The sequence below is a fragment of the Molossus molossus genome, unplaced genomic scaffold (assembly GCF_014108415.1).
Source record: "Molossus molossus isolate mMolMol1 unplaced genomic scaffold, mMolMol1.p scaffold_m16_p_8, whole genome shotgun sequence".
Classification (NCBI taxonomy): Eukaryota; Metazoa; Chordata; class Mammalia; order Chiroptera; family Molossidae; genus Molossus; species Molossus molossus.
This window is the reverse complement of record NW_023425402.1, coordinates 25,356,272-25,373,307: the sequence shown is the minus strand read 5'-3', so window position 1 is coordinate 25,373,307 and position 17,036 is coordinate 25,356,272. Positions and strand designations below refer to the sequence as shown.

The window sequence follows — 17,036 nt, the reverse complement described above, 5'->3', positions numbered from 1 at the left end:
AGCAGGGCAAGGCCAGAGAAGTCCTTTAAGAAACTTTTCTTTGCTGCCCTTCTTCCCAATCCTGGCCATGAAAGTATGGTTCCTGAACCATCAGCATCTTTGGATGGAAGTGCAGACACCTGGTCTCTCTTCCCTGCTGACTTCAGGAGGAGGAGCGGCAAGTATCTAATCTGTGCTAATTGATTCCTTAAAGCAAAACATCTCACCATGAAATAGCTGGTCTTTCTCATAATGTTCCCTGAGAACCTCACTTTGTCTTTAGAAACCACCACATCCTCATATCATATTCACTAGGAGTCAAGTATTTACCTTGTCCACGTACTGCGGCCCCATTTTCGATACAAGTTAAAATAAACAGTGCTGGATAAAGATGAATTTTAAATCAAAAGCCTTGGTAGTCGATTCTGTTGTGTCTCAGAAGCATTTAAATAAATGAAAAGCAGAAAATACACATTTTTACAATCTATCATTAAACTTAAAACAGTGCTGAAAGTTTTATATATAATGACCAAGAAAAAAAAAAAAGCTTAATTATGTAAATGCTTTACTTACTAGTCTAAAAATAAATTGAAAATTACAAGGTCATCATTTTCTCTAAGTCTTTGACTCAGATAAAAGCTTCAAAATTTAATGCTTTATGTATAATATGTGCTTTTACATAATTTTTATGAAATATTTCTGTATTAATGTTAACCATCTTTATTACAGTCCCTGCTCTTAAAACAACATTAAAAACCTTTTATATCATGATTAACCCTGCTTATGTAAACTTATTGGGAAAAATATTTGGTTATTAAGTACAGTACCAGAGGGTTTAATTCAATCCTTAACTGCAAAGACTTGACACTAGTTATGAGGGAATATCCAACTTATCTAATCAATAACCACAGGATTTTTCATACAATACAGAGGACAGTGTGAATGTGATTATTGAATTCTCAATACAGTTTTTACTTAAAAATGACATAACGAACATCCTTCACAGTCGTTGTGCTATCCCATTGGATTCGTTAAAAAACTTCTTCATGAAGACACAGTAAATCAGGCATAAAGAACTTTAAGTGTATAAGATCATTATTAAATAAGTGACATAACGTTACACACTTGGGTTATGACAGTTACAGAAATACATTTCATGAACAACTTAAAGACACTCTAACTCCAAAGTTCATAAGGAAAACATAAGATAATAGAAATATGTGGCAACTGGGAGGGAGCTCTTTGCCCTCTCTTTCATTGCAGTCATCTCTAGAAAACAATCCCCTTTGGATTTCGGGAGATGATAGTGTTTTTCATGCCTTTGCAGTTCATTTTCTGTGGTACGTAAGGTAATAGAATAGACTTATATTTTCTCTGTTTACATATTGTTTTTAAAAAATCTATTATTTTTCTTCATGCCATTTGAAAACTAATTGCACATGACCTAATCGAATGTACTCTTTTTTTGACTTGTAACTGATAGAAAGTAGAAAAGTCATCTGCTGTAAAATTAACTAGAATTGAAAAGCTTTCTAAATTGTAATGACCATCCAGATTTTTTTGAAATGCAAGTGATTGCTATTATGATTTATATCAAGTGAAACATTTTATCACTACACTGGTATTAAAATAATAATAGCCCCCCTCACAGCTGTGTCCATAAGTGTCGTCAGGGTGTGTCATCCTGATATTTCAGGTTTGTGTATAATCAAACTATTTTTCATAGGCATATTTACCTGTATCTTCATTAAAACAATGTACACTGGGAATGTAATTCAATATCATTGTGCCTAACACTTTTGCAACTAATCCATCGATGATCTATAACAGTTGTTTAATATCCAAGAAATGCCCCAAGCCTTGAAGATTTTAGAAGTCATTTCCCTCAGAAACTGAAGTCATATTTTGCCAAGAATAAATTCAACCATGAAACTTTTCATGGGTTTGTAGAAATTCAGAAATAATGAAATTCAAATGGATTCTATAGTAGATAAAATTATCTCATTCTATTAACAAATTTCAGTAACATTAATGACATTTTACATCAAATCTTTGAAATATAAAAGAAGATACATATTCTATGTATAGCATAAAACAGTCACAACACATTCTTTTATAAGACATCTTCTCATTTGTGTTATTAGCACACAATGAGGTAAGTAGTTGACCCTTTGTTCCATAGATTGGCAGGTATGGGGAACACCTATTTCTTTACCTTGTTCCTTTAAGGTAACCATTAAGGTAAGAGTATTTAGATCCAGACTTCTTAGAAAGATTCCTATATTAACGTGTTGAGAGCAGTGTGCACAGTCTATTATTCCACTCCCTCCATTTCTCATAAAAACTGGTGTTTGTTTGCTTTACCTCCCAGGTAATATTTATTCTTAGAAACTGCTTCCACAAACTTAGACTTAATAAGTGTCAACAGTATTGGAAATTTGAAAGTTTTTTGTTAGAAACTCAAGTCATCCAGGTAGCCATAAAATACATACAGGCTTTAAAATCTGTCTTCTTTCATACTGCACTTGTAACTCAGGGACAATTGTTTCATACAGCATAGTCTTGTTGAGATGACATCGAGTGACATTCAACACTGACCCTCAGCCTCTTCTTTCATACCTTCAACCAGGTCAACAGTAGGAATAATAGTGGTCCCTATTGTTGATACCTATGCAGTAAAATACTGTATATCACATGGGCTGATAAACAGGTGCCAGGTGGTATTGTTTGGAGCAGTGGTTCTCAAATTTGAAAGTGCTTCAGTATCACCTGTAGGGCTTGTTAACACACACATTCCTGACACACCCACAATGTTTCTGATTCAGCAGATCTGGGATAGGGTGGAACTTTGTATGTCTAATAAGATCTCAGGTGATGCTGATGCTGATGCTGATGGTTCAGGAACCATACTTTGAGAATCACTGCTTTAGAGAAAAGGAATTCTGACTTCTGAGTCAGCCTTGGCACATAATCACACAACAGAGCCCTCTCTCTTTTCTCTCCCCCTCCTGCCCTCTCTTCCTCTCTATTTCTCTCATTCTTACATGATAAAGAACGAGATATATTAGGGTCTAAGGGATTTAGCTCTTACTCTGAGATATTACTTAGCTATTAAGGCATTTTATCAACGTTATCTGAAGTTATCTTCAAACAATTTAAAGTGCTAGCTTCCATCACAATCTGAAAAGCCCAACTCTCCTTTCATGCAGCATAAATAAGAACAAAGTTCTCAAATGTACAAAGGGGAGACGGAATAGATTTAAAATACCTTGTTTTCATTGATATTGTTTTGCTAACTAGCAATATAATTTCAATAAACCTCATATGTGAGAGTAGTTTTTGCTCTGAATAGTAAAAAGGACAAAGTAATCCCCAGTTCTAAAATATGAAAACAACTTGTGGATAATTTGGTTGTACTATTTCTTTCTGAAAGTGATGAGTTGGATAAAAGCAGGCAAGCAAAAAAAAAAAAAAAAAAAAAAAAAAAAGATAATTTTCATGTATGAAAAGCTTTCTTAAATGTTGTTCTCCGTGTCTTGTTTCAGTAAAATAAGAACACCTGCTACTATAATATGAGAGGAGCAAGTTTTCATGAAAACATTATTTACTTTCAATTAAATTTTGAAGTGAATATTGGAACCAGGAAAATTTTGCAGGAAAACAAATGTGAACTATTCAGTGCTTTGAACCCCAGAGCTTACATTTGCACAAAATACACTGCATGCCTATTCATCTGTGTGTAGGTGAAGAGCAAGCCCCTCCATTAGCCTGATCACCTGGCTCTTAGCCACAGGCCCAGCGGCATTCGCTGACATCAACAGTGTCACTTTAATTAAATAGAAACAAGAAAAGTGCCAACCTGTCGGTGAGGAACAGCATCGCTGGCTGCGTCCCTGCTCTACGGGCGGAACCCATCCCCCAGAATGCTTTGCTGCCCTGCGGACTCTCCAGCCTGCCTCCCTCTGTAGACCTGAGCTCTGTTAAAGGCACATTTACATCCACCTCCACCTCATTTGCTAGCACCTAGCACAGCTGGTGCTTTGCCTTAGGACTTTGATAAATATTTATGGAATTTAAACAAAAGCAAATGTTTACCATCAAATGTCATGGCATTAACCTGCCCAGTAGGGAACCCAGCTGTGATTTAACAGTCCACCACTACTTTTCTTGGTAAATTACATTTTTAATTTAATCCACCAAGGCCGACTACATTATTTTCACTGGTTAGAAGAGTATAATAATGTATTCTTGAATGCTGAAATCTTAGAGATGAAAATTATTATGTATTCGTAGTTACTCCCAAATCGATATTCTAATACTATGTCTTACTGGCCATATGTTGAGATGAGAAATGTTAGCAATGGCAAAGTTACAAACCTGAGAAAATTGTGTTACTGAGTGATAAAATTCATGAAAAATAAAGTTTAATAGCATTTCTTTTTATATAGTTTTGAAAGGTGGCTTTTGAGTTATCTAATATAATAAGCTATTTTTTAAATAAATGTTCTTTCAGATGTGACATCAAAACGACAATCCTTTATGTTGTTTTTTTTTTTTTTACAATTAAGTCAACTAACATGTCTTTAATTCAGAGTTAGTAACTGCTACTTCTTTTAGCTATCAAAAGAAAATTATTGGATAACTTTTAGTAATTTTTAGCAACCAGTTTGAATGTGAGATTGAAATAGCAATTAGAATTGGAAATGCTTAAGCATTTAATTGACACAAATCATGATACAGGAAACTAAAAGTGAACTAGCCTGAAATAAATTTAGGGAAAGGTTAAACTTCTAACATATTTAAATCAAAAGTTGAGTAATTAGTTTAAACTGACTTTTATTTCCAAAGATCAATGGGTTTTTTTTTTCTTTCAAAAATGGGTCCACAAAGTCATTTTAGCTTCAGATAATTCCAATAAAATTTCTGTGAACAAAGATTAAAAAAAAAAAAGCAAGAGTAGTTTCGCTCAGGTATCCTTGTCATATCGATAAATATTCTACCAGTTTTGAAGCAGTCCTGCTCCGTTTGCTGCAGGAATTGTGCTTATACTGGTGAGCACAACTTGCTCTGAGAGTTTTGATATGTTATCCAAGTTGCTGATCTGGGTGGTCAGAGACTTTCTGCTCTCGGTGCTGGTCCGCCCCCTGGCGAGCCGATCCTCCTGCCGATGGTGAACTCCGAGGCAACAGCAAGAAAATGCGGCTTTAAATTCCTCTCGAAATTTTCCTGGCAAACCAGGGAGAATGAAAGAAAAAAGAATTGTGCGTAAATATGTTTTAACAAATCCTGAGTAGGGTACAACTGAGTTGCTCCCTTGAGCCAAACTAACAATGAGGTGCCACATTTTGCAGAGATGGGGGAAATGGGAAGAGGAAATTGCGGTATGGGAAGCTTGGGAGACTCCTGAAACAATACGGTATTTTCACAAAATAATGAGACTGCTTTTTATGCATGATATTTGGGATCTATTTCATTCCTTTTGAGTCAAAGCTTATATATTTGTGAATGCTAAGTAGTTAACTATAATAAAGTGATCATCAGCCTGGCCAATATGGCTCAGAGGATTGAGCATCGCCCCATGGACTGAGAGGTGCCAGTTTGATTCCTGGTCAGGGCACACGCCCGGTTGTGGGCTCCATTCCCAGTAGGGGGCCTGCAGGGGGCAGCTGATTAATATGTCTCTCTCACAGCGATGTTTCCATCTCTCTCTCCCTCCCTCTCGCTCTCTAAAAAAATCAATAAAAACATTTTTTAAAGTGATCATCAGTAGAAGAATGTGTAGAAATATTTAATAATTTCAAAAACAATAAAACTTATTATGTTGGACACAGCCCAAATGATACAGACGTTACCCAATTTTACTCTGAAGAAACTGCTCTACTGAAACAATCAGTTGACCAAAATAGCTACAAAAATATCTTAAAATATCTACAAAGTCTCTAAAGTTTTACAATCCGCACAGGCAGAAGAGATGTAAAAATCACAACTTTAGAAGTTGTTCCTTGTCTTTAAATTACTGACATGAAGTGAGAGAGTAGGAAAATGAAATCATTCCCTTTATAAGGGTAGACGGCAGTGTTGGAATCATCATTTCTTTTCTTTGAATGCCAATTACCAAATTGTGGGTATTGAGTGATTAAATGGGAAGGTGAAGGTTAAGGGCCAACACAATAGCAGGGACATAAGTCCCCAGTGATTTCAGTCGCTTTCCCTGCCTTGTGCTTAACCACATAATTGCACTTAACTTGTTCTGTGGCTTCTGTTTCAAATGTTTCCCTCTACAACTTTATTTACCTGCTTAGTGCAAGGCTCAGACTTTAGCTACCCCTCACCCTTTGCTCCCCCACTGCCTGCTAAGCCACAGTTCACATGCCCCTTCTTCCTTCACAGCTCGTGAGCAGTCTTATCTGGGTGTCTCAGACCAAAAGTCGTCTTCGTTTTGGAAATTAGAATTGGATGTGGCAGGGGAAGGCATGAAAAGGGGGTACTGAGCACAAAACAAACATTACATTCACACCACCTGATTTTATGAAAGGTGAAATAAAATAGATAATATATATAGGGTGTATGCAATGCTTGAGAACAAAATTATTGACTGGTTGGTTGCCTTTTTGTCTTTTTTTATTTTTATAACCCAGGAGGCCAAATACAAAGTTACAAAATGTACATACTTTATTAAATGTGCAATAAAATGAATTGCTTATTACTCCATATATAATGATCACATATTTGGAGGTAGAAATAAAAAAGAAATAGCCAACTAGCTAGAAAATGAGACAATGTAAAGATGTAGCTAATTAAAACACAATTCTAAAAGTCAATCAGGCAAAATGTTTGTTTGTTTGTTTTTTAAATATGTTTTTATTGATTTTTTTTAGAGAGAGAGGAAGGGAGAGAGACAGAAACATCCATGGGAGAGAGATACATTGATCGGCTGCTGCCTGCATACCCCCTACTGGGGATCGAGCCTGAAATCCAGGGCATGTGCCCAGACTGGGACTTAAACTGGGACCTCCCAGTGCATGGAACGATGCTTAATCCACTGAGCCACAATGGTGGGGCTCAGGCAAAATTTTTGTAAATTAAACAACAATTTGTTAAATAATTTTTTTTTATCATTGTATAGATTTCTAAACAGGTTAAATAAGTCACAGAGAGGTGTGTGTGTGTGTGATTTAACTTAAGTGTTATTTAGGAGAAATGTCATTTTTTTTGTGGTCAGTGAGAAATCTTGAGAAAAACCCAAAAGATGTTACCCACAAGATTAATGTAAATAGAAAAGTACCTAAAAGTAGAAAGGTTCTAATTCAGTCTCAATTAGGCTACAAATGTTGGCCAAGGAAATAATATAGCATGACTGTTTTATATTCAGATAAACTTATTTTACATTTTTATAAATTAAAGTTTAATGTATGACAAGCAAGATTCTGTGGCAATCAGTTCTCACAATTTTTACTTTCCTCCTATTTCAACATTTCTTCCAAATTTTATGGGGAAAAATATCCCTTCGATTATTTTCTCTGATGACTTAGGTAATGTGTTCCTACTCATAAGGGAAAAACCTCCAGACAAATCCCATCAGGGAAAAAAAATTCTCATTGTCGAGCATCTAAGCTCTTTATCCAGTTCAAGTGTATTCAGAACCTCTGGTCATTGGTCCCTCGCCCTTGGTTAGAACTATGGTTTACGTAGAAGAAACAGTTGAAAACTTACCACTGAGAAAATTATAAATAATTGGGTTCGCAGCACTATTGGCATATACAAGCCAGTGTGAAAATGTAAACCAGGCATATACAGTCTCCCTGTCTTCCGTGTGGGTAAACATCCCAAATACTCTGTAAGAAAAGAAACGGTAACAGGAAATCTAGTGTGATTCTGGAGAATACCTTTTCAATAATTAAATTCAAAGGTGAACAAAGCCCTCGATAGAAGCTGCCTGACCCCTGTCCTCCACTAATAGGTTTATGGCACTCTAGTGGGTTTAGAATAACCAGCACATGAACAGAAACTCTATGGCACAATTACTAAATCAAAAAGTCAAATCAGATTCGAGAAGAAGGGCTCTCTCTCCTGTAAACAGCAAATGCAATAGTATTTCTTCTATGTAAGAGTACAGAAGTTGCAGATATATCTACCTTTTTTTCATTTTGTCTCTAAATACAATTGTGCAGTGTTGGTTCATATTCCATTGTGGGTGTCATTTAAAAAGCAGTCCTAAATTGCAGCCTATAAGAGTTTCTACTTTCATTTGTACATTGATCAAAGTACTGCATTTCTTCAACTTTAATATTTCCAGGCATGTTAAATTTGTCCCTGGGACTTCTTTTATACTCCTAGAAGAACTGGCTCTCAGTAGGAAAAAGTCTGGTAATTTCTTTAAATTCACGTTTTTTGATTTTTTATTATTTTTAACTGTGAAAAAATATTTCATTATGATATCCTGAATGGTCATTTTAAAGATTTGTTTCATATTTAGAAATATGCCATCTATCTAACACTAGCCAACAGCAGGTAACTTTCAACTACTCAATAAATTTATAGGCTGAAGATTATAATGCATTTCCTGTCAGAATGTCATCAGTCACTGTGTAATTTGTGTCCATGATTGAAATGCGTTTCCGGAATACAGTGATGCTCGATGGAGTACTGGAGTTTTGTAAAACTACAATATGAAATGAAACATGAACAAATGTAATTAATAATGTTATGACTCTCAACCACGATACAGCTTTGAAATCCTAGTCAATCAGAATGGCTGTAACTGCTGTAAAAGGTTGGTTTCGACTAGTCTGGCAAAAAATTAAGTTTCTAGGAAAGGAATTTAGAAATTTATTTGAGAAAGAAAATCAGTATAATATGCAAGGGTAAACAGAGTGATGCACATTTGGAGAAAGTGTGTGTGGTAAAGAGAAAAATGAGTTTTGAGCTCATTTATTTATTTTTATTTTGTGCAAACAAACGGAATGCTCAAAAAATAGAAAATTTTTAAAATTAAACATGGACTTTCTCCTTAGAAATCAATTTTCTTCCCTTGGAAAGGTAGGTATTTAAGTCGGAAGAATAAGAGAAATATTACAGACGAGTAGGTATTTGGAAATAGCTAAAGGAAAGTATAAGTGCTGAGCTGCAGGAAATCCAAATTAACAATCCAGGGAGCAGTGAATCTAATTATCACAGAATTTAGATGAACTAAAATAAAAGTCAAAAAAGAAAAGAAAAGAAAAAAAGAAAAAGAACAAAGAAAACCCATCCAGTTTCACAGCATATTTACAAAGTTCTTAAGGGCAGAAAAACTTCATTTGGCAAAAGAGCACCATAAATGTATATAGGATTGCTGTGGGCAAGGAAAATTAGGACATTATAAAAGATACAGAGAGTCCAATGGCTCATTTTCCTGTGAACTAGTGTGTTCTCAAGGATCCAAACGGCTGAAATAGTTCACGTTTGGGACGGTGTCTGCAGTAAATAATATTACTAAACAGAAAGTGCATTTACCACTTTTTCTCCATTGAACAAGTCATGGAGCAATCAATGGAAGGGCCAAAGAGAATGAGAAATCTTTGCAGCTGATTCTACCACCTTTAGTCTGTGTGACTCCAGCCAAAGCTCTCTCCAGAGTCCCCAGCTGTGAGGAACATGATATGGACTCAGAATCAGGGAAAAGTGAGAGCAGCAATCCTAGTTGTAGTTCTAAGTCTATTATAAACAGAATTAGTATTACCTTGGGGCCAGTCTATGCGCAACGGTTCTGATGATTCCCAATAAAGTTGGCCGGCGTGAAGGTCAAGGGTGCTGGTGCCCCTGCATCACCGTGTTGCATTGGTCAGTTGTGTGAACTTAATAGTGTGTTTGCAGTGTAACACATGACATACTTTCTCTGGCTGAAAAAATTTGTATTTTTTTTTATTTTATTCACATTCACCCTGAGCTTGATTCAATGACTTTAGGAAATGGATTTTCTTTCTTTCTGTTTAAACATTCAAAACACAGTCTGTGTTGTGATTTCATTTTTTACGCATGTGCTCACAAGTGTACTTGTAAGTGTAATTAGAATGCTCGCAGAACATTCTTATCTCTTTTTAATCCATGAGGTAGAATTCTGTCACAATTCCCCCTGTCTTTGAAAACAAAGTTTTGGAACGCTCATTTGTTCTGATCAAAAGAGAACTCCAAGCTGTAAATGAGTTTCTTTGCATTAGAAAAATTTTTGGCAATACGCTTGGAGAGGTCAGGGGACATCTGCTTTGTGTCTGCCATTCAACAGAGAATTTGCGTGGACAGGGGCATGTACCGTCTGAGCACTCCAAAAGGGTATTTGCCTTACCTGTTGGTAACAACAACACAGTTATCAAAGTCTGACAAGCTATCTAGACAGAGAGATTTGGTTTTCTCTGGCTTAAAAAAAAAAAAAGTTCTTAAGAAGCAAGAAATGACAGGTCACTTCATTTTCAAATAATAGGTGAACATTACCTCTTTAGCACGTTGAGGATGCTAATTGGTAGATAGCAAATTGCAAACACCAAAAGCACAACCATCAGCATCCGGGCTGTTTTTCGTCGGGCTCGGATCTGCTTTATTTCAGCAGCCACAGCGCTAATCCTGGACTTGGTCTGCTGTCCTGACCCTCGAGGCTGCGAAACGGGCTGCAGTGGCTTCCATTTCCTCTGAACTACTGATGAGGTTCCAGGGATCTGAAAGAAGTGGACACCCTCTGTTGCTATCTGACTTCGGGAAGTTCCACTTTGGAGAAGTAATTCTACGACACAGTAAGGAGAGTGTCTCAGACACCCGTGGTCTGAGAGGTTGAAGAGCCTGTTTCCCCAGAACGCTTGCTGAATGGAGCATGTTCTTGAGAAATCCATTCAAGTGCCAAAAAGGAGTTTGAATGGAAAAAATGTGGAAAAATCACAATTTTGTCAGGGTCTAAAGAGAGCTGCAAATGGAAAAGATATCTCTTTATAAAAAGAGAAGTTGTATATCCAGACAAAGGAATATTATGCAATGCTATAAAGAAATTAGCTATCAAGCCATAAAAAAAGAGGAACCTTAAATGCATATTACGAAATAAAAGAAGCAAATCTAAAAATGCTACATAGTATATGATTCCAACTACATTACATCCTGGAAAAGATAGGACTATGAATACATCAGAAAGGTTAGTGATTGCCAGGGGCTGAAGTAGAGAGGGATGAATAGGCAAAGTCTAGAGGATTTTTAGGGCAATGAAAATATCCTGTATGATACCCTAATGATGGATTCATGTCATTATACATTATAAAATGCATTTGGATACTGTGTCCAAACCCATAGAATGTACAACGTTTAGCGTGAACCCTAAGGTGGAATGTGACTCCGGGTGATTATGATGTGTCAATGTAGGGCCATCAATTGTAACCACTTTGGGGGTGGGTATTGATAATGGGGAAGCTGTACAAAAATGGAACTGGGGCAAATGGAATTCTGGGTACCTTCTACTCGATTTTGCGGTGAACCAAAACTGCTCTAAACAAAACAAAACAAAAACAAAATAAAAACAAACTCTTCATTTAAAAAAGAGAGAGAGAAATAAAACGGGGTTAGAACAGTAAAGGGATGATGACCATATTATCTTCTTAGGAATTCTTGTTCAGCTCAGATACCTAAGTTGAAAGAGAAGGAAAACCTAGCAGGTTAACTGCAAGGCACCTGAATGGATTTTTCATGTATCACTACTGCCACCTGCTGCCAGATGGAGAGATTGGACTTAACTACCTTTTGCTTTTTATTAGGTTTTTGGCTTCTCAAGTTTGGCCAATGCAAACCTTTGAATGAAGAGAATTAAAAAATAAAGAAAATATTCTCTGTTGCTTACTACATATTGTGATGAAACCAGTTTTATGGTCTGGCACTTTAACAGGCACACAGAAACACGGACAATCCCTCGTGGTCTTATATTAACATTTCAAATACCTGGAATTTGTAAAGACAGTTATACAACTTGTACTTTTCCATTTCTGTTCAAAGTTATTTGATAAAAGCAGGGAGTCCCTCCAAGTATAATATTTTCGTAATTATAAGCTCATGGAGATTGATAGGGTTTAGTGAGCAAAACAATAAAATTCAGCATGTGTAATTTTTTAAAAGGGAAAATGTGCAAGCACACCAAATGGTCGGTCGTCTTAGTTCTATTAAGATAACTCAGCTGTTGTTTTTATGTCTGTGCTGCAAATGCGGACAGATCCATGTATCACTGCGGCCTCTCAGAATGGAGGTTGGATGGATCTTGTTGCTTTATCCATTACAAGATCCAAGTCTCTTAGATAATCTATAATTTGAGAACAGAATTTTGCTTTGATGCTCACACAGATGAATGAATCTGAAGTTCCTTTTGGCTATAATTATTCTCTCTCAGAAAGGAACAAATGAAGTTAATAAAAATATGTCCCTAAGTAGAAAAAATTAGAAAATGATTTCTCTTCCAACTCAATCTATCCCATCACGTAGACTGACCTCTTCATATGGGCTCCTCCATCTTCTTACCATTGGTTGGCAGGCGATAGGAGCGGAGAATCTTTCCTACTCTATGAGTCTCTTTTTAAATAGACATTAAAAATAATAATTGAGGAGAAGCTGCAATGGAAAGCTCCAGAAGATCTTTAGCATGAGTAACCCTATAAATGTCTGCTTAATGGCCTTGAACTGTTTTCTAAATGATCTCTGAGAGATCATTTCAACTTTAGCAATTGCATTATTGAGTGCACCTGAAGGAGAGGTGCAACTGTCTGCATCTGATGACTTCTGCAACCATTAAAAACAGTTCCCATGAAAAGAACCTGTCACAGGGAGCAAGGCTCTGGTCCTTGCAATCAGGGGAAAAAAAGATGTGATAACATCCCCTCTTGTTTCTTGGCTAATTTAGTTAATTGAGATTTTAAAAACACTAACTTTCAGTTTTATTGAATTATTTTTATTTTTTAATAACATATGTATTTATTTAAGTATGGTTGGCATGCAATATTGTATCAGTTTTGGGTATACAACCTAGTGATATGATATTTATACACTTTACTATATGATTATCACAATAAGTCTAGTAACCAACTGTCACCAGAGAGTAGTTATCACAGTACTGCTGACTTTATTTCCCTTCATGTTTTTCACCCGTCCTTCTACCCCCTCCCCTCTGGAAAGCATCAGTTTGATTGTTTTTTAATGCTCATTTCTTTTGTATTGAATGTATTGGGGTGACTGGTTAACAAAATTATACAGATTTCATGGGCACATCATCTGCACACTGTATTGTGTGTTCTTCACCCTGTCAAGTCTCCTTCCATCACTATTTATCCCCCTACACCCTCCGCCACCCCCACCCCCAACCACCACACTGTTGTCCTTGCAAGTTAAAATTTTTTGTTGTTGCCTGGCAAGTGTGGCTCAGTCATTGAGTGTCGAACCATGCACCAAGAGGTTGCTGGTTCGATTCCCGGTCAGGGCACATGTTCAGGTTGTGGGCTCGATACCCAGTGTGGGGCATGCAGGAGGTGGCTAGTCAATGCTCTCTCATTGATGCTTCTATCTTTCTCTCCCTCTCCCTTCCTCTCTCTCTGAAATCAATAAAAAAAAAATCTTTTTTGTTTTCTTGTACTTTGCACTGTAATCTTTACCATTTACTTCTTAGTATTTGCTTTACTTTTGAATATTTTTTTCTATTTCTGAAGGTAGAATGTTATGTTATTAATTTGAGATTTTAAAAAAATATAGCAATTCCCTCCCAAGCACCTCTTTTGCTGCATTTCATAAATTTTGGTATATTGTATTTTTATTTATCTCAAAGTATTTTCTGATTTCTTCTTTTACTTATTGGTTATTTAAAAGTATAATGTTTAATTTTCACATTTGTGAATGTCCTAATTTTATTTCTATGGTTTCTTTTCAGTATAATTATATTGTAGTAGAGTAATGCACTTTTTAATTATTTCAATCACTTTATCAATGTACATTTTCATTATTTCAATCACTTTACATGTTTTTAAGCTTACTTTATGGTTTATCGTATCATCTGGCCTGGAGAAGATCCCATGTGTTCTTAGGACGAATGTGCATTCTCTTGTTTTTTTAAGCAATTGTTTTATAGATAGTTCTAGGCTTATTTGTTTGATAGTTTTTTTCAAGTCTTCTATTTCCTTATTGATCTTCTGACTACTGTTTCTACCTGTTACTGAAAAGAAAATTATTTTCAACTATTATTGTTAAATTGTCAATTTCTCCTTCCAGTTCTGTAGTGTTTGCTTCATGTATTGTGGGTTTCAGTTTTTATATTTTCCTGATGGATTGACTTATCATTATAAAATGTCCCTTTGTATCTATAGCAATGCTTTTGATAAAGTCTCTTTTGTCTAATATTAGTATGGCTACTCCAACTTTATTTTTGGTTACAATATTTTACATTTAACCTATTGTGTCTTTGAATATGAGCTGTGTCTCTTATAAATAGCATAGAATTGGATCATGGTTTTCGGTTTGTTTTACATATCCTGTCAATCTCTGGAGTATTTTATTAATTTATATTCAGTGAAATTACTGAGAAGGTATAATTTACATCTGACATTTTGCTATTTGTTCTCTATATATATTATGTCTATTTTGGTTCTCTATTCTTCCATTGCTGCTTTATTCTGTGTTAGATATTTTCTAGTATATCAATTTAATTATCTTATTGTTTCTGTTTAGATGAATGCCATTTTTTCATCCACTTTTCTTATTATTGTGGTTAACTCTACATAACTAAACTTACAATTTTACTATTTTTAAAATAACTAAGACTTAAAACCTAACCCTAACCCTAACCCTAATGGTAAACTGAATTTATTTCCTCTTGGAAAACAATTCCAGTAATCTCCAGGTTCAGACCACAGAGTAAACATTAATAACAGTAACATACAGGTTAGATTAACTGATTCAAGAATTTGGCTGTGTGAAATTATTAAGGAAAACCTTGAACACTCAAAGCTTCAAATGTATCCAGGAAAAAAAATTCTTTGACAGTCTACATAACAACTATTGCATATATAGTGATGCTACCTGTCACATTGCAAGGCTTACAAATATATATACGGGCCTTATCCAGCTGGGGGGTTCTGCTCTGTGAGAACATCTCTTCATGGTTTGCAAGAATCTTCAGCAATAAAAAATAGTCTTGGATTTAGCCGTTGATTTACCCAAAGAGAAATTCTAGGCTTAAGTGTAAATAAGAGGAAGTCCAAACATAGTGTAACACAGTTGTCTTAATGTCTTCCTTGAAAATACTTTATCTTAAGCCATTATTCTTCTATTACAGTTGATATACAATATTATTTTAGTTTCAGGTGTACAATGTAGTGATTAGACATTTATGGACTTTTGCCAAATGATCATTGCGAGAGTCTACTATTCATCTGATGCCATACATTGTTAACTATATTTTCTATGCTGTAATTTAAATCCTCATTTCTACTTTTATAACTGGCAAATTGTACTTCTTATTCTCATTCACCATTTTCACTTATCCCCCCACCCCAACCTTCCTCCCATCTGGAGACTATCAATTTGTTCTCTGTGTATATAAGTTTGTTTTTGTTTTGTTTATTTGTTTTGTTTTTTAGATTCTACTTAACATAGGTATTCATAATATTTTTTTGGATATGTATCCTAGGGCAAAGTCAACAGTAGCAAAAATAAACAATTGGCACTACATCAAACTAAAATGCTTTTGCACCAAAAAAAGAAACTATCAAACAAAAAAGCAACCTACTAAATGAGAGAAGATATTTGCAAGTGATATACCTGATAAAAGATTAATATCCAAAATATATAAAGAATGTATATAGATCATCACAAAGCAAACAATTTATTAAAAAATGGGCAGAGGGCATGAATAGACGTTTCTCCAAAGATGATATACAGGCAGCCAACAGACAAATGGAAAGATGCTCAACATCACTAATCAGGAAAAGTAAATCAAAACCACAATGAGATATCATTTCACAAATGGCTATCACTAATAAATCAACAAACCACTGTTGGGGAAGATGTAGGGGAAAGGCAACTCTTGTGCATTGTTTTTGATATTGTTAGTTGGTGCAGCCACTATGGAAAACAGTATAGAAGTTCCTTAAAAAATTAAAAATAGAACTACCACATGACTCAGCAATTCTACTTCTGCTTATTTATCTGAGAAATCCAAAACACCAATTCAAAAAGACACATGTACCCCTATGTTCAGTGAAACATTATTTACAATAGCCAAGATATGGAAGAAATCTAGGTGTTCATCGGTGGATGAATGGATAAAGAAGATTTGGTACATATACACGATAGAATATTACTCAGCCATGAAAAAGAATAAAATCTTGCCATTTGCAGTGACATGGATGGATCTAGAGGGTGTTTTTCAAAGTGAAATAAGGCAGATAGAGAAAGACATGTACCACAGATTAATGCTAATTTAGTTTCAATAATATGCAAAAACTTTGATCTAACATAGTTTCATTCTCTACTTTGAATTACATCTTTACACATTATAAGGTGAATATTCAGAGTTTTATAATGATTGTTTTATGCTGTTGTCTTTTAAGTCAAATAGAAGGAGAAAAAATTATAAACAAAAATACATTTATATTCTTCTATATTTACGTACATAGTTACTGTTACTGGTGCCCTTTATTTCTGTGTGCATACTTGAATTACTGCCTTTTGATTCTGACTCTGCAATTATAATTTCTTGCCTATTTTTTATGCTAGACTGACTTGCCATCACTTAATATTAATTAATAAGTTCTTTTAGAGGAGTGTTGAAGAATAAAGGGAAGTAGAAGAGACTGATTAAAGTTGAGAAGGGAAGTTCTTTTAAGGTTGAAAAGAACTTGGAATGTTGAAATTTAGTTTCAGACTCAAATATCTATCATAGTTCATCTGCATTTCAACACAAAAACACATAGTAGGTGCTTAATAAATACTTGTGGAATAAATGCACACGTGTCCACATATTGATTAATATCTAAGTGTTGAAACATATGAGAACTAGAACGTGAAAGAACACT

The 17,036-nt window shown here is 35.2% G+C and overlaps 1 protein-coding gene across 1 annotated transcript in view; it reads right to left on the bottom strand.

The window, feature by feature from the left end:
• Positions 1-4,802: 4,802 nt before the first annotated feature.
• HCRTR2 (hypocretin receptor 2) overlaps positions 4,803-17,036 on the bottom strand; it is a 98,800-nt gene continuing 86,566 nt past the window's right edge. The window contains exons 5-7 of the mRNA XM_036248944.1: positions 10,450-10,670; positions 7,693-7,814; positions 4,803-5,205 (exon numbers count right to left, since the gene is read on the bottom strand). Coding sequence (XP_036104837.1) covers positions 4,976-5,205; positions 7,693-7,814; positions 10,450-10,670 — 573 coding nt within the window. The 3' untranslated portion in view covers positions 4,803-4,975. The remainder of the gene's footprint in view (positions 5,206-7,692; positions 7,815-10,449; positions 10,671-17,036) is intronic.